Source organism: Bombina bombina, chromosome 6 (assembly GCF_027579735.1).
Source record: "Bombina bombina isolate aBomBom1 chromosome 6, aBomBom1.pri, whole genome shotgun sequence".
NCBI lineage: Eukaryota > Metazoa > Chordata > Amphibia > Anura > Bombinatoridae > Bombina > Bombina bombina.
In genome coordinates, this window is record NC_069504.1 from 245,472,120 (window position 1) to 245,491,565 (window position 19,446).

General features: G+C 35.8%; 1 protein-coding gene across 1 annotated transcript in view; it reads right to left on the bottom strand.

Moving 5' to 3' along the window:
* Positions 1-2,347: 2,347 nt before the first annotated feature.
* The window catches only part of TRHDE (thyrotropin releasing hormone degrading enzyme), a 1,764,002-nt gene continuing 1,746,903 nt past the window's right edge, over positions 2,348-19,446 (bottom strand). Inside the window, exon 19 of the mRNA XM_053716777.1 lies at positions 2,348-3,114. Coding sequence (XP_053572752.1) covers positions 2,968-3,114 — 147 coding nt within the window. The 3' untranslated portion in view covers positions 2,348-2,967. The remainder of the gene's footprint in view (positions 3,115-19,446) is intronic.

Consider the following 19,446-nt stretch of genomic DNA (forward strand, 5'->3'; position numbering starts at 1 on the left):
TAGTAAGCTTCCTTTACCTGATTGGTGAAATAATATGAGCGTTCACGAGGCTCATCCTTTCAGCTGTCCCAGGACAGACACACTAAAATGCTGCTTAGCAATCCTTTACAATGGGAGGTGGCTACTGAGGAACTTTTGAGGTAAAATATCTTTCTTTTTTACATAGAGATGTTCAGGTGATATTTTCTAGTCAGCTTTTTACAGCTATGCTGCATCACTTTCAAGTGTTTAAACATTTGGGTATTTTTACTTGTGGTTAAAAAATGTATTTATTTTTTCTCTTTTTTTCTTTACTATTCACTTAAATAAAACTCCCATTTTAGTGCATTGCTATGTGTTTCCCAATCTTACTAGTTTTGCCACTTACTGGTCTTCTCTCTCCTCAGTCACTGCAAAAACAAAATGTTATACCAACATTTCTTTCCAAGCATTCTTGAAAGTATTGGTAGCATCCATGGTTATTATTTTAGTTCACCTTAAATCACGAGGTGCAATAAGGATGCTATGAGTATTTACTCTTTTCTCTACTTTAATAAATTAACCGAGTAAAAAAAGTAAATTCTAAATATTTTTGTTTGTAGCAGTAATTCTTTCTCTCTGCATTACTGAATTTCACTTTACACGGAAAAATGAAAAATTTAAATTAGCACCAATAGCTTAATTACTTATTCCCCAATTTATGCTTTTTATGGCTGGCACATTTAGCTGCTCCTTTTTGTAAACAGAAAATCTTTTACTATGTACTTACATCATAAATCCATATATTTTGGCATTCATTGTTTTCTTTTGGTTTTACATAATGTGTCTTTCTGTGCACAGTATGTATTCCCAAACACAGAATGCTCCATATTAAAATGTAAGTAATTTCTTTGCTATTTCTGATTTTTCACCCTTTTTAAATGTGATTACAATTCTCATTACCACTACTTAAGATAAATAGTTAGCTGGACGAACAGTTCTATAATTTGACTCTGCAAATTTTATGTTGCAAGAAGAGCATCTAAAAGTGCTTCCATAATAAAATTGACTTTGCTGGAAATAATAAAATCTGTGATGCTTCTATTAAGTGTTGAAGGTTTCACCCATGTAATCATTGGTTCGTAGAAATAAGAGTGTTTATCCAACTTCACAAAGAAATAATGAAATAGCTTAATTGTTTTTTATATTGAAGCTCTATGTATTTAATCATTACAAAAACAATGAGAGGTCAATTTTCTCAAACTCTTTTACACTCTTGTTTTGCATACTATACAATTTTGACTTCAGTCAGTAAATTTTACAGCTTTTTCCCTTAGGCTAAATTGTTGTTATACTCATGGAGTAAACACACTAGTATACTTAAAGTTGCTAGCGCATTGTATAACTGCACATTATTTTTATGCTTGACTTAATAAAGAGCATATGTTTCCACTAAATTAGATGTGCAATAAAAAAACAAGCATATTTATCAAGTAGCTCTGAGTTATTTTTATTGTTTGATAAATCTAGAATATAATGGATATTTATATTAACAACTCACAGCTCCAGAAATTGAATATGTAACAAAAATAAAATTGATGAAAGTTTAACATTCTAACTATGGTAATTGGAGGGAAAAAATGATAAACTATTTCTTGACATGTATTATGTTTTTAAAAATAGAACAAATATAAAACAAAATATTATAAAAAAAATGTTTTGAAAAAAATTGTAATAAAAAAAACAATAAAATGGATACACAATATGTTTTTGGGGTTTTTTTTGCATTTTTTTCCTTTGTTCATTTATTCATCGGTATTAGATTATCACTTTCTACCCCAATGCTTCATGTGAAAACAATCTGTGTATTGTTGTTGTGTCCTAATGGAGGAAATAATTAAAGAGACACTGTATCATACATTTTAAAGAGCCATATCTGAACACATTAAAAATGTTTTTGTGCCTGGTAAATGGTAAAAACTAATTAAATTTTAAATAAAAACGAATGCAGCACTATAAGGTATATACTTAGTACTAATTTCGATTGGACAGTAACGGTGACAGCTCTGTTGGTGAAGGACACACCTCTTCAAGTCTGAGAAGAAATCACTAGTTTACCCTGGACTAGAACATGCATTAAAATTAAAAAAAAATACATTTTAAAAATGCCCTTATATAGATGAAGCAAAAAAAAACTGTAATGTAATTTTTAATGTATAATTTTTATATAAAGATTTTACATATACAACAATATAGTAAGTGATGGTTTTGAAAATATATGTGGATATCTTTACTTTGTCAGTACCTCTTGACAATATATATATATATATATATATATATATATATATATATATATATATATATATATATATTTATATATATCCCAAATAACAAAGCCATAGTAGAAAAACAATAGAAATCAATTTAATATGCATGATTATATTACATTGTTTACCTCTCAAAATATTTGTTGCTGTTTAATAGAAATACCAACAACTAGTGGACATTCCATATGCATCATTTACAATTAAAGTTATGCTCTTTTGAGTTTCTACTTTTCATTTTATCTTGAATGTTGTATCAATCATTTTAAACATATTTACTGCACTGATTGTCATATATATCTAAATATATTCATTGTGCTTTTGCATAATGCCCACTCTTTATGTAACAGCAGATCAAATACAAAACCTGGACATTAAAAGTAAGCATGCTGGAATATACAGGCAGACTATACAATCATGCACAAAATATAGTTTAAAAAATATACACTAACATAAACATGCGTTAGTTATATAAGGATTTTTTTCTTCATTGAGCGAAGACTGGATTTCACAGTCATAGTGACTTTTCTTGAAAAAGTTTCTTCAATTTGAAAAAGAACCAAGTGCAAAAATAGATAAAGGCGCACTCTGCCCCTTCTTTGCTGCTTTGTAATAATTTTACAGCATGCATTCTGGTCTCTTCCATTAAAAGTGACTCCAGGTAAGTTAATGAATATGATCACTTTTAGTTTTTTAGAGTTTTTCGTAGCCATTGAAATAGTTCTTCCCTGTATAGCAATTGCCATCGTACGTTGGCTTCTACGGTTTCCACTGCTCGGAATAGAGGAGCCATAGCTGATCCACCTTTATGCAGCTCTATAAAATCTTTAAGCTGTTAAAAAGAAAAAAAGTTGTTAATGTATAATAGTGAGTTTACAAGTTGGACCATTTTTACCTATGGAAAGCAAAATTTTGCAGTTAGCCTCAATAAATATAAACAAACAAAAAAAACATTAATTGTAACTCAAAAATTATTAAAAAAGAATGATTTTCTAACTTTATTTTAGTATCTGACTTTTTAACTATACACATGAAAAGTTGCATCTTGTTTGTTTTGTAAGCAGAAATTCACTTTTAATTTATTAATGGTGAAGAATGTAACTAGTGCCACTAATGTGTTTAATTTAATAAATTATGTGTTATAGTCTCTGATTTTGTTATGTTTGAATATGTTTAATGTTTTATATGATGCACCTACACACACACAATATTGTGTACACCAGTAGTTTCTTAAAGCCAGTCCTCCAGACCCACAAACAGAGCAGATTTTAGGATTTCATTTTTTGTGGACAAGTTAGATAACAGCAATTACTGAACAGATTATTATAACATTTAGCTGTACTTCAAACATCTTGAAAGTTTAGTCTGTCTTTGGATTTTAAGGAATAATCAAGGTTCTATATGCAATAATTGAAATGTAAATCACAGAACCAAGGGATAGCAAAATCATTTAATATAAAGGGCTAGATTACAAGTGGAGTGCTAATTTATCACTCACCCGTAAACGGGCAAATTTGACCGTTTAGGGGCGCACGATAAATAACCAGCCATTACAAGTGGCTGGTTATTGCTAAAATGTTTAGTTACCCATAGTAAAACAACACTGCAATAAAGGTTCATAATTTATTTTTTTCCCTTTTCATGTAATTTAGTTCGGGAGGGGGGGGGGTTGAATTTTCAAATGCACATTGCAAACTTCCCCAAAGTCACTCCACCTCCGAAATACTAGGCAATCCCAAACAATCATTTCAGCCTTCATTAGGCCTCATCAATGAGCTAAAGCCATATTCCTCTAAGCACATTGGACAAGAAGTCAACATCTGGTTTCCCCTTTTCCGCTTAGGGAGACTAAATAAATACAGAAAGAGAAGCACCCTCTCAGGGACGAACACCAGCTCATTAACTTGTTAGTTTGTTCTATGGTGATTCACCACCTGGGTGCTGCTTCCTTTAGCCCAGTGATACTTTTTCACAGAGAAGAACTTTCCTGAAGTATATCAGTCTGATCCAGCCTAGTAAGGTCAATCCAGCCCTGAAATACCAGGCAATCCCTTTCTGAATAAGTAACATGGCAAACACAGACTATTATTTCAGCCATCATTTAGCCTTGTCAGTGAGGTGCAGCTATATGCCAAAAAGCATATTGGGCAAGAATTCCATGTCTGATTTCCCCTTAGAGAGACTAAATACATACAAAAAGAGCCCACACTCTCAGGGATGAACACTTACTCAATAACTTGTTAGTTTGTTCTATTAAGATTCACCTCCTCGGTGCAGCTTCTTTTAGCCCAATGATGCTTTTTACAGAGAATAACTTTCCTGAAGCATATCAGTCTGATCCTGTCTAATAAGGTCAGTCCAGCCCCAAAATACTAGGCAATAACTCTGAACAAGAAGCCTGGCAATTCCAGACAATCGTTTCAGCCTTCATTCTGTATGTATTTATATGTGTGTGTGTGTAAGAAACAAAGAATCAGGACCAAGAGCTGATAAATAAAAAAGACACTGCTATCCTTCCTTCTGCCAAATGTATACAGTCAACTGTCTTCAAATACAGTTTGAAGCAATTAATTTTATGGATCAGAGTATCTCTTGGCAAAGTGCAACACAGCTCCCTCTGTTCTATAACTTTAATTACATGGTGAAGATACAGCTAGATAAGTTTGACATTATTTTCTTGCAATCTTAACTTTAAATTGCTCGATTTAACATGGAAATAAATTATTTCTTGTAAAGTTCATCTCTGTTTTGATTCCTTAGCTTGTCTGTTTGGAGTGAATATAATTGTTTTAGCATTCTTTTAAAGGGATATTGGAGTGGCAAAACAAGTTTTATGTGTTGTCTTATCTGAATTAATAAAGCAGTTTGGGTTTTTGCATTATACAAATAGATGCATTTTTCTTAAAAAACATTAAAAGATGTAAACAAATATCCTTATTTCTCCAACCCAAACTATTTTAGGAGTCAGGACTGTCCTTTCAAACCAGTTCAACAAGGTATTGTAGAATTGTTTACTCCCTGCAAATAATTCTCTCTCACTAGTTACACTGTTTGGCATACATTTCAATTTGGGCAAAGGATTAGTATTGTACACACCAATCTTAGACCAAGATTACAAGTTGTGCGCTAAACTGGGTGCGTAAATATTGCAAACAAAATGAGCGGTATGGCACTCTCCATAGCGCTGCCATTACAAGTTACTGAAAAACCTACTTTTGTTGTGCGGTATGGTGCGTTAAGCTCCATACCGCACAAAACCCATGGCCTGACTTGACGTGCTTGTGTACATTTTCCCCCATAGACATCAATGGAGAGAAAAAAACGAATACCTGCGATAGCGCAACGGCGACCGCCGTAACGCAATCTCCATTGATGTCTATGGGGAAAAGAAGGTTATGTATAAACTTAACACCCTAACATAAAACCCTAGTTTAAATACCCCTAATCCACTGCCCCCCGACATCGCTGACACTAAATAAAGTGATTAACCTCTAAATCACCACCCCCGCATCACTAACACCTAAATAAACCTATTAACCCCTAAACAGCCACCCCCCACATCGCTACTACTATAATAAACCTATTAACCCCTAAACCGCCGGCCCCCCACATTGCTACTACTATAATAAACCTATTAACCCCTAAACCGCCACCCCCCACAACACAATAAACCTAATTAAACTATTAATCCCTAAACCACCATCCGCCACAACGCAAATAACTAATTTAATCACTAAGCCCCCAACCGAACACCCCCTAAATTAACCCCATTACATAAAATAAAAAAATACTTAGTTAAAATTAAAATAAAAAATCCTAACATTACAAACCTAAGATTAAATTAAAATAAATAAATCTTAAATAACAAACAAATAAAAAAAGTCTAAAATTACAGATAAAAATAAATCAAATTATCAAAAATAAAAAAATTCAATCTAATCTAATACCCCTATAAAAATAAAAAAGCCCCCCAAAATAAAAACACCCCCTAATCTAACACTAAGATATCAATATCCCTTAAAAGGGCCTTTTGAGGGCATTGCCCTAAAGCAATCAGCTATTCTACCAAAATAAAGTACAAGTTACCCCCTAAAAGTAAACCCCCCTCCCACACAACCCCCAAACTTAAGCTTCCCATTGCCCCTAAAGGGGCATTTGTATGGGCATTACCCTTAAAAGGGCAATCAGCTATTTTGCAGCCTATTCAAATAAAAAATCCCTAAAATCCCTAATCTAAAAAAAAAAAAAGATCAAAAAAATAAAAATAAAGCCTAAGTCTAACCCCGAAATAGGTACTCACCATTCCTGAAGTCTGGCGGTGAAGGTCTTCTTCCAAGCGGTGACATCTTCATCCAGCGCGGGGACCTCTTCTATTTAGTAATTGGGGTTAATTTAGGGGGTGTTAGGTTTGGTGGCTTAGTGATTCAATTAGTTATTTGCATTAGGGGTTAATAGTTTAAATAGGTTTATTGTGTTATGGTGGATGACGGTTTTATTAGTAGTGATGTGGGAGGCTGGCAGTTTAAGGGTTAATAGCTTTATTTAGTGTTGGCAATGTGGGGGTCAGTGGTTTAGGGGTTAATATATTTATTTAGCGTTGGAGAGGTGGGGGGTCGGCGGTTTAGGGGTTTATAGTTTTTTAGTGCTGCTATGTGGGTGGGTGGCAATTTAGGGGTTCATATGTTTATTATACTATTTGCAATGCGGGGGGATGGCGGTTTAGGGATTAATAGGTAGTTTATGGGTGTTAGTGTACTTTGTAAAATTTTAGTTATAAGTTTTGTGAAACATTTTTGTTTTGCAAAATCCATAACTACTGGTCTCAGATAGCGGAATGGATCGCAGCGGTATAGACTATAAAGCTAGCATAATAGCCAGACCGAACAACCTGTAATACAGGTGCAATAAATATCCCGCACTCAAAAGTCATTGTTTGAGTGCGGAATGGAGAGTTGCTTAAAGGGACACTGAAGCCAAATTGTTTTCTTTCGTGATTCAGATAGAGCATGCAATTTTAAGCAACTTTCTAATTTACTCCTATTGTCAAATTTTCTTCATTCTCTTGGTATCTTTATTTGAAATGCAAGAATGTAAGTTTAGATGCCGGCCCATTTTTGGTGAACAACCTGGGTTGTTCTTGCTGATTGGTGGATACATTAACGCACCAATAAACAGGTGCAAATGGGGAGAGAGTAAGCGCTAAAAAGCTTAAAAGGCTAGTAAAAGGTACATTTTATTACATATAAAAATTTACAAATGGCAATCAGACGCATGGATCCATGTCTGACTTAACAAAAAAAATATATATATATATATAATAAACAAATCTAAAAATATCTAAAAATATCCAATGGAGTATAGCATGTGACGCTGACTTAGTGAGCCAGTGATGAGGAGTTAGGACATGTACATTCAATAATATAAACAACCTAAGTGAGTGATTGAGTGCACACAATAGCTTTCAACAAAGAAAAATAGCATTCACAAAAAATAGTGTTCACAAAAATTGGCGTACATAAAAAATGTTCAAATGTTCAACCGGTTATATGTAAGTGAATCCAGTAGTGTTTCCTCCAAAGTGACGTGTAGAAATATAACGTGAAGTCAATAATAGTAGAATGTAAACGTTGAGTGGGTCAAATTATTGTGGTTCAGCTGCTAAATTAAAAAATTGTAAATCCGTGAGGTGTATAAAAATAAAAATAAAAATAACGCTTACTCTCTCCCCATTTTAACTTTTGTATTGTTAGCCTACTAGGAGGCTATATAGTTAGTAAGCTTAAGGCCCTGGGTGTAGCGCTTGGTCCACTTCTCCTGTTCTAATAAACAGGTGCAATCCAGGGTTCTGAACCAAAAATTAGCTTAGATGCCTTCTTTTTCAAATAAAGATAGCAAGAGAACAAAGAAAAAATGATAATAGGAGTAAATTAGAAAGTTGCTTAAAGGGACACTGAACCCAAATTTTTTCTTTCGAGATTCAGAAAGAGCATGCAATGTTAAGAAAAATTGATAATAGGAGTAAATTAGAAAGTATCTTAAAATTGCATGCTCTATCTGAATCACAAAAGAAAAAAATTGGGTTCAGTGTCCCTTTAAGCTCAAAATGTAACCTTGCCATAAAATGTTCCATTAAGGAATATAAAACAATACTCCAAAATAAATATATTTACTTTATCTATTATTTTGTTTGTTCCACTTTCTCCAGAATACCATTTAGGTAACTCTTCTATATTCACAAGCTCATTTACATGTATTTATATTTGCTACAGTAAAGGAAACCACAAGAGGTGTATTTAACTCTTTTGCAGGGCATTGCTTAATGTATTTGTGTGTGCTCATTTCTGTTTATATATATAGTTCACGTCCACATTTATATGTTTCTACACACTACATCTCAGTGTGTTTGATTTGAAGCTAGCATGTGTGGCTAAGGGTTAGGGACCCAGGTAAGAATAGACCTAAACACTGCATATGAACTTATCACAATTTAGCCAACTGCTGTACTTAACTACATGATTTTAAGTATGGGTAAAAGTAGCTAACCTAATCTCTCCATGAAGCTTCTAAAAAGAGTGATATACAAGTAATACCTTTAAAAGCTAATAGTGGATACAATTGCAAGCTTTCAGGACACTGAGGTACAGTACCTTCAGCTTGCAATTGTCCAATATTAGCAATTAAAGGTATCACCTGTATATTGCTTTTGTTATTCTCTTACAAAACAATTTTTTTTTTTTTTAATACACTGGCTAACACTGCATGTAGCTTCTTAAAATTAATGCAGCACTTGATTTACTGTTCTTTAAAGGGACAGTCTAGTCAAAATTAAACTTTCATGATTCAGATAGGGCATGCACTTTTAAACAACTTTCCATTTTACTTTTATTAACAAATGGGCTTTGTTCTCTTGGCATTCTTTGTTGAAAGCTAAACCAAGGTAGGCTCAAATGCTAATTTCTAAGCCCTTGAAGGCTGCCTCTTATCTCAGTGCATTTTTTACAGCTAGATATTGCTAGTTTATGTGTGCCATATAGATAACCTGCTTACTCCTGTGGAGTTATATATGAGTCAGTCAGCTCTGACTGGCTAAAATGCAAGTCTGTCAAAAGAACTGAGATAAGTGGGCAGTCTGCAGAGGCTTAGATACAAGGTAATGACAGAGGTAAAAATTATATTACTTTAACTGTGTTGGTTATGCAAAACTGAGGGTTGATTAATAAAGGGCTTATCTATTTTTTTAAACAATACAAATTCTGGAGTAGACTGTCACTTTAAGAGCCTTGTCCCTAGCATTCCATTTTTAGGGCTTGATTATGAGTGGACCGCAAACGTTTATGCCCGAATGCTAAGGGGTATATCGTGGTTTGCGCTCATCTGGTTTACCTCTGGTATTACGAGTTTAAAGTAAATGCAATTAACGTGAGCACAATCGCAAATCACGCTAGAATGATCACTGACTTCAGAGATCTGGTTAACTGTTTCGCAAAACATAAAAGTTCCACAAAACACTAAAAAATACATTAAAAAGTACACTCACACTCATAATAACACCATCTAATAAAAATTATTCAAAAAAATATTGCACATAAAAGTTAGAAAGGTTTAAAGATAAAAAAAAGCAGGCAAAGGGCTTTAATATAGACATACATACATATACATGGCTAAAGATGTATATGTATGTGTATATATATATATATATATATATATATATATATATATACAGGGAGTGCAGAATTATTAGGCAAGTTGTATTTTTGAGGATTAATTTTATTATTGAACAACAACCATGTTCTCAATGAACCCACAAAACTAATTAATATCAAAGCTGAAAAGTTTTGGAAGTAGTTTTTAGTTTGTTTTTAGTTATAGCTATTTTAGGGGGATATCTGTGTGTGCAGGTGACTATTACTGTGTATAATTATTAGGCAACTTAACAAAAAACAAATATATACCCATTTCAATTATTTATTTTTACCAGTGAAACCAATATAACATCTCAACATTCACAAATATACATTTCTGACATTCAAAAACAAATCAGTTACCAATATAGCCACCTTTCTTTGCAAGGACACTCAAAAGCCTGCCATCCATGGATTCTGTCAGTGTTTTGATCTGTTCACCATCAACATTGCGTGCAGCAGCAACCACAGCCTCCCAGACACTGTTCAGAGAGGTGTACTGTTTTCCCTCCTTGTAAATCTCACATTTGATGATGGACCACAGGTTCTCAATGGGGTTCAGATCAGGTGAACAAGGAGGCCATGTCATTAGATTTTCTTCTTTTATACCCTTTCTTGCCAGCCACGCTGTGGAGTACTTGGACGCGTGTGATGGAGCATTGTCCTGCATGAAAATCATGTTTTTCTTGAAGGATGCAGACTTCTTCCTGTACCACTGCTTGAAGAAGGTGTCTTCCAGAAACTGGCAGTAGGACTGGGAGTTGAGCTTGACTCCATCCTCAACCCGAAAAGGCCCCACAAGCTCATCTTTGATGATACCAGCCCAAACCAGTACTCCACTTCCACCTTGCTGGCGTCTGAGTCGGACTGGAGCTCTCTGCCCTTTGCCAATCCAGCCACGGGCCCATCCATCTGGCCCATCAAGACTCACTCTCATTTCATCAGTCCATAAAACCTTAGAAAAATCAGTCTTGAGATATTTCTTGGCCCAGTCTTGACGTTTCAGCTTGTGTGTCTTGTTCAGTGGTGGTCGTCTTTCAGCCTTTCTTACCTTGGCCATGTCTCTGAGTATTGCACACCTTGTGCTTTTGGGCACTCCAGTGATGTTGCAGCTCGGAAATATGGCCAAACCAGTGGCAAGTGGCATCTTGGCAGCTGCACGCTTGACTTTTCTCAGTTCATGGGCAGTTATTTTGCGCCTTGGTTTTTCCACACGCTTCTTGCGACCCTGTTGACTATTTTGAATGAAACGCTTGATTGTTCGATGATCACGCTTCAGAAGCTTTGCAATTTTAAGAATGCTGCATCCCTCTGCAAGATATCTCACTATTTTTTACTTTTCTGAGCCTGTCAAGTCCTTCTTTTGACCCATTTTGCCAAAGGAAAGGAAGTTGCCTAATAATTATGCACACCTGGTATAGGGTGTTGATGTCATTAGACCACACCCCTTCTCATTACAGAGATGCACATCACCTAATATGCTTAATTGGTAGTAGGCTTTCGAGCCTATACAGCTTGGAGTAAGACAACATGCATAAAGAGGATGATGTGGTCAAAATACTCATTTGCCTAATAATTCTGCACTCCCTGTATATATATATATATATATATATATATATATATATATATATATATATATATATATATATATATATATATATATATAAACACACTCTGCATATCTGCATCTCCGGACCAAAAAAAGGAAAAAAGTTAAAAATGTATAATTTCTGTCAGGTAATGCACCTTTTCGCCATGAAAATTGTTGCAATTACAAATGTTTAGGCATTCTCATTTTATTTCTCTTGTTTGTATTGCTATGACACAAAAAAAAGAAAAAAAAAAGCCAAATCTGACACTTTCCACGCAAAACTCCAAAAATGGACTGGACAAAATTATTGGCATACTCAATTTAATATTTGGTAGCACACCCCTTGGAAAAAAATAACTGAAATCAGTTGGTTCCTGTAACCATCAATGAGTTTCTTACACCTCTCTACTGGGATTTTAGACTACTCTTCTTTCACCAACTGCTCCAGGTCTCTCGGATTGGAAGGGTTCTTTTTCCCAACTGCTGTTTTGAGATCTCTCCACAGGTGCTCTATGGGATTGAGATCTGCTGGCCAGTTCAGTACTCTCCAGCGCATTGTCTTTAACCATTTCTGGATGCTTTTTGACATGAGCTTTGGGTCATTGTCCTGCTTTAAGACCCATGACCTCTGATGGAGACCCAACTTTCTGACACTGGGCCCTACATTGCACCACAGAATTATTTGTTCTCTGTGCCTGAAGGTCAGCTTGAATTTGTCTGGAAGTTGATCAAGGTTCTGTATCCACCATTTGAACAATTCTTCATTGCAATCTTTGATAAATTTTTCTTTTTCGTCCACGTCCAGGGAGATTAGCTAGTGCCATGGGCTGTAAACGTCTTGCCAATGTTGCGCACAGTAGACACAGGAACATTAAGATCTCTGGAGATGGACTTGTAACATTGAGATTGTCCATGCTTTTCCACAATTTTTGTTCTCAAATCCTCAGACACAGAGCTTTGCTGCTCTTTCTCTTCTCTATGCTCAGTGTAGCACACAGAGACACACAACAGAAAGGTTGAGTAAATTTCTCACCATTTTAACTGGTTGCTGGTGTGATTTCTAAATTGTCAGCACCTGTTAATTGATACAGGTGAGTTTAATTACAAATTACAGGAGCATCACAAGCTTGGAATGCAATTATTTCTTACAATTGTTAGAAGGTGTCAATAATTTTTTCCAGTCCATTTTTAGAGCTTTGCGTGCAATTTGGCTTTTTTTCTCTCCAGTTTTTTGTGTCATACCAATACAAACAAAATAAATAAACATGAGAATGCAACAATATTCTGGGCGAAGTGATGCATTATCTGACAGAAATGCAGGGGTGCCAATTTTTTTTGGCCATGACTGTATATGTCTATATATGTGTACATATGTATTTATGTATTTATATGTGTATATTTGTATTCACAGACATACTGTATATACACATATAAACACTAAAATACATATGGATACATAATACGAGCACAACCTGATGAGCGCAAAAATCTTAATTCTAACGCAATTAATGCTCAAGCAGGAACGTTATTTTGTGCTCCACTCGTAATCTGGCCCATAGTGTTTACCTTAAAATTTTTAATTGCCTAAATTAAAAATGTGTTTCCTTCAAGATTTTAAAACAGAGCTATTAGTTTAATGCATTATATTTATTGCATAAAGGATGATAAAATCACTTATATTAAAATTCCTGTTCCTTTAATTATAAAGAAAGGAAAAAAACAGACATTGTCTTATGCATGTTTTGGGAAATAGTATTTTACTGCAAAAACCTGTATCTACAATATTTATGCTTTAGTAAAGGGCAACAGCTGGAAACAATCTTCCTATTTTGCTTAGCGCAGGCATATTATTAATAATGTTTACACTTGCAAGACAACTGCTGAAAGAAAATAAATTGCAAAGGCAGTGACTGGGAACAGGTTAGACAATAAAATTCTACAATCTGTATCAAATCTCAAGCATTCTCCAAATCAGACACATATAAAGACTTTAAAATATATAACATTCATATCACATTTAAAATAAAACATAGTTATATGTTATTGTTTCTATTTTTTAAAATACATTTAATTTAGAAAAAAGCTTCCAATATTTTCTGAGTTACTTATGAGAATGCTCCATTGAATAGTATCTTGTATATGAATGTTGTGGTTGACTGTCATTTTATTATTCATCGGAATTCAAAACAAGTGTCACAATGACTTGCAATTCTTGCAAATTCAGATTGTATTTTTCTAGGGTACGTTTAAAAATATTTTTACGTTGAAAGTTTTTTATTTGTTTCCATATAGCATATATAAAACAGTTTGTACATCCTGAGAAGAGTACTCACAATGTCCCAGAAGATGTTACACTTTTCAAAATTATAGAAACGTTTTGCATATCTTGATGCTGTAACAAAAACTTGTAACAAACAAAAACAAATAAACCAGAAAAACAAAACCATAGAATCCATGTACGTGTTGTGAGATATTTTCTGTCATAATCTTATCTGAATACCACAGTTGGCCCATACCCAGCTGTGCTTACTTAGGCCTAGATTTGGAGTTCGGCGGTAAAAGGGCTGTTAACGCTCCGCAGGTTTTTTTCTGGCCGCACCATAAATTTAACTCTGGTATCGAGAGTTCAAACAAAGGCTGCGTTAGGCTCCAAAAAAGGAGCGTAGAGCATATTTACCGCAAATGCAACTCTCGATACCAGAGTTGCTTACGGACGCGGCCGGCATCAAAAACGTGCTCGTGCACGATTCTCCCATAGGAAACAATGGGGCAGTTTGAGCTGAAAAAAAACCTAACACCTGCAAAAAAGCAGCGTTCAGCTCTTAACGCAGCCCCATTGTTTCCTATGGGGAAACACTTCCTACGTCTGCACCTAACACTCTAACATGTACCCCGAGTCTAAACACCCCTAACCTTACACTTATTAACCCCTAATCTGCCGCCCCCGCTATCGCTGACCCCTGCATTATATTATTAACCCCTAATCTGCCGCTCCGTAAACCGCCGCCACCTACGTTATCCCTATGTACCCCTAATCTGCTGCCCTAACATCGCCGACCCCTATATTATATTTATTAACCCCTAACTTGCCCCACACAACGTCGCCGCAAGCTACTTAAAATAATTAACCCCTAATCTTCCGACCGCAAATCGCCGCCACCTACGTTATCCCTATGTACCCCTAATCTGCTACCCCTAACATCGCCGACCCCTATGTTATATTTATTAACCCCTAATCTGCCCCCCACAACGTCGCCGACACCTACCTACACTTATTAACCCCTAATCTGCCGAGCGGACCTGAGCGCTACTATAATAAAGTTATTAACCCCTAATCCGCCTCACTAACCCTATCATAAATAGTATTAACCCCTAATCTGCCCTCCCTAACATCGCCGACACCTACCTTCAATTATTAACCCCTAATCTGCCGACCGGAGCTCACCGCTATTCTAATAAATGTATTAACCCCTAAAGCTAAGTCTAACCCTAACACTAACACCCCCCTAAGTTAAATATAATTTTTATCTAACGAAATAAATTAACTCTTATTAAATAAATAATTCCTATTTAAAGCTAAATACTTACCTGTAAAATACATCCTAATATAGCTACAATATAAATTATAATTATATTATAGCTATTTTAGGATTAATATTTATTTTACAAGCAACTTTGTAATTATTTTAACCAGGTACAATAGCTATTAAATAGTTAAGAACTATTTAATAGTTACCTAGTTAAAATAATTACAAATTTACCTGTAAAATAAATCCTAACCTAAGATATAATTAAACCTAACACTACCCTATCAATAAAATAATTAAATAAACTACCTACAATTACCTACAATTAACCTAACACTACACTATCAATAAATTAATTAAACACAATTGCTACAAATAAATAAAATTAAATAAACTATCTAAAGTACAAAAAATAAAAAAGAACTAAGTTACAGAAAATAATAAAATATTTACAAACATAAGAAAAATATTACAACAATTTTAAACTAATTACACCTACTCTAAGCCCCCTAATAAAATAACAAAGCCCCCCAAAATAAAAAATTCCCTACCCTATTCTAAAATACAAATATTACAAGCTCTTTTACCTTACCAGCCCTGAACAGGGCCCTTTGCGGGGCATGCCCCAAGAATTTCAGCTCTTTTGCCTGTAAAAAAAAACATACAATACCCCCCCCCAACATTACAACCCACCACCCACATACCCCTAATCTAACCCAAACCCCCCTTAAATAAACCTAACACTACCCCCCTGATGATCTTCCTACCTTGTCTTCACCATGCCAGGTTCACCGATCCGTCCTGGCTCCAAGATCTTCATCCAACCCAAGCGGGGGCTAGACATCCACTGAAGAAGTCCAGAAGAGGGTCCAAAGTCTTCCTCCTATCCGGCAAGAAGAGGACATCCGGACCGGCAAACATCTTCTCCAAGCGGCATCTTCTATCTTCTTCCATCCGATGACGACCGGCTCCATCTTGAAGACCTCCAGCGCGGATCCATCCTCTTCTTCCGACGACTAGACGACGAATGACGGTTCCTTTAAGGGACGTCATCCAAGATGGCGTCCCTCGAATTCCGATTGGCTGATAGGATTCTATCAGCCAATCGGAATTAAGGTAGGAATTTTCTGATTGGCTGATGGAATCAGCCAATCAGAATATAGTTCAATCCGATTGGCTGATCCAATCAGCCAATCAGATTGAGCTCGCATTCTATTGGCTGATCGGAACAGCCAATAGAATGCGAGCTCAATCTGATTGGCTGATTGGATCAGCCAATCGGATTGAACTATATTCTGATTGGCTGATTCCATCAGCCAATCAGAAAATTCCTACCTTAATTCCGATTGGCTGATAGAATCCTATCAGCCAATCGGAATTCGAGGGACGCCATCTTGGATGACGTCCCTTAAAGGAACCGTCATTCGTCGTCTAGTCGTCGGAAGAAGAGGATGGATCCGCGCTGGAGGTCTTCAAGATGGAGCCGGTCGTCATCGGATGGAAGAAGATAGAAGATGCCGCTTGGAGAAGATGTTTGCCGGTCCGGATGTCCTCTTCTTGCCGGATAGGAGGAAGACTTTGGACCCTCTTCTGGACTTCTTCAGTGGATGTCTAGCCCCCGCTTGGGTTGGATGAAGATCTTGGAGCCAGGACGGATCGGTGAACCTGGCATGGTGAAGACAAGGTAGGAAGATCATCAGGGGGGTAGTGTTAGGTTTATTTAAGGGGGGTTTGGGTTAGATTAGGGGTATGTGGGTGGTGGGTTGTAATGTTGGGGGGGGGGTATTGTATGTTTTTTTTTACAGGCAAAAGAGCTGAAATTCTTGGGGCATGCCCCGCAAAGGGCCCTGTTCAGGGCTGGTAAGGTAAAAGAGCTTGTAATATTTGTATTTTAGAATAGGGTAGGGAATTTTTTATTTTGGGGGGCTTTGTTATTTTATTAGGGGGCTTAGAGTAGGTGTAATTAGTTTAAAATTGTTGTAATATTTTTCTTATGTTTGTAAATATTTTATTATTTTCTGTAACTTAGTTCTTTTTTATTTTTTGTACTTTAGATAGTTTATTTAATTTTATTTATTTGTAGCAATTGTGTTTAATTAATTTATTGATAGTGTAGTGTTAGGTTAATTGTAGGTAATTGTAGGTAGTTTATTTAATTATTTTATTGATAGGGTAGTGTTAGGTTTAATTATATCTTAGGTTAGGATTTATTTTACAGGTAAATTTGTAATTATTTTAACTAGGTAACTATTAAATAGTTCTTAACTATTTAATAGCTATTGTACCTGGTTAAAATAATTACAAAGTTGCCTGTAAAATAAATATTAATCCTAAAATAGCTATAATATAATTATAATTTATATTGTAGCTATATTAGGATGTATTTTACAGGTAAGTATTTAGCTTTAAATAGGAATTATTTATTTAATAAGAGTTAATTTATTTCGTTAGATAAAAATTATATTTAACTTAGGGGGGTGTTAGTGTTAGGGTTAGACTTAGCTTTAGGGGTTAATACATTTATTAGAATAGCGGTGAGCTCCGGTCGGCAGATTAGGGGTTAATAATTGAAGGTAGGTGTCGGCGATGTTAGGGAGGGCAGATTAGGGGTTAATACTATTTATGATAGGGTTAGTGAGGCGGATTAGGGGTTAATAACTTTATTATAGTAGCGCTCAGGTCCGCTCGGCAGATTAGGGGTTAATAAGTGTAGGTAGGTGTCGGCGACGTTGTGGGGGGCAGATTAGGGGTTAATAAATATAACATAGGGGTCGGCGATGTTAGGGGTAGCAGATTAGGGGTACATAGGGATAACGTAGGTGGCGGTGATTTGCGGTCGGAAGATTAGGGGTTAATTATTTTAAGTAGCTTGCGGCGACGTTGTGGGGGGCAAGTTAGGGGTTAATAGATATAATACAGGGGTCGGCGGTGTTAGGGGCAGCAGATTAGGGGTACATAAGTATAACGTAGGTGGCGGTCGGCAGATTAGGGGTTAAAAATTTTAATCGAGTGGCGGCGATGTGGGGGGACCTCGGTTTAGGGGTACATAGGTAGTTTATGGGTGTTAGTGTACTTTAGGGTACAGTAGTTAAGAGCTTTATAAACCGGCGTTAGCCAGAAAGCTCTTAACTCCTGCTATTTTCAGGCGGCTGGAATCTTGTCGTTAGAGCTCTAACGCTCACTGCAGAAACGACTCTAAATACCGGCGTTAGGAAGATCCCATTGAAAAGATAGGCTACGCAAATGGCGTAGGGGGATCTGCGGTATGGAAAAGTCGCGGCTGTAAAGTGAGCGTTAGACCCTTTAATCACTGACTCCAAATACCAGCGGGCGCCCAAAACCAGCGTTAGGAGCCTCTAACGCTGGTTTTGACGGCTACCGCCGAACTCTAAATCTAGGCCTTAGTATTTACTATTTTACATCCGAGTCCTTTATTTGTGGTATCAACTATCTATCTACTAACATGTTATTCATTATCCAATAGAACCATATTTTGTTGAATTGTTCTGTTTCCCCTTGTATCCAAGCCACCCTTTCAGAGGTGGGTGAGTAATATTTTTAAAGGGACACTGTAGTCAAATGTCTGCCATTTATGAAAAAATGCACAGTAAAACCCTTATAAAATATAATTAACCAAATAAGAGTTAACAATGCTCCTATAAGTTTATAAAACATTCAAAAATAGGGCAGAAGAGTTAACAATTGATCAAGGTGCTGAAAGCCATAATTAATATAAGAAATTCTAAATAAATAAAGTAAGGTAGTTCTATTAAGATAGTGACAAAGCAAATAAGATAACAACTTATAAAAAACAAAGGATAAAAATAGACAACATACAAAATGTGTGTGTGTATATATATGTGCACCAAAAGATATAGCCCCAAACGCCCCAAACGTAATTCCAGCTTCCGGTAATATTCTTCTTTTTAGGCCTCCAAAAGAAAAAAACTGCAAATGGTGAAGTATGAATCACATAAAACGGCTGGTAAATTAAGGATCCATACTCACATTCTTCTGAGCTTATAAGTCCCCTATCAAGTTTATAAGCATAAACATAGTCTTTCCCTATAAAGTTCACAGGCAAGACCAGGAATTGATTGAGGGAGTCACTTGGGTGAACAACACCATATAACAGAGACTACTACACAGTAAAACACAGCATCTGTTAGACCGGTACACACAGTTCAATGGTAAGTCTCACCCTCCTGGTGATGTCAGACTTCCTACTAATATTTATTGGCTGATTAGAGCTTTCTGTTGATGCTCACTGAGCATTAAAGCAAAGCACCTATAGGTCAATGGCCTAGACTAGTGTTTCCCAACTCTAGTCCTCAGGACCCTTATCAGGCCACATATTTATTATA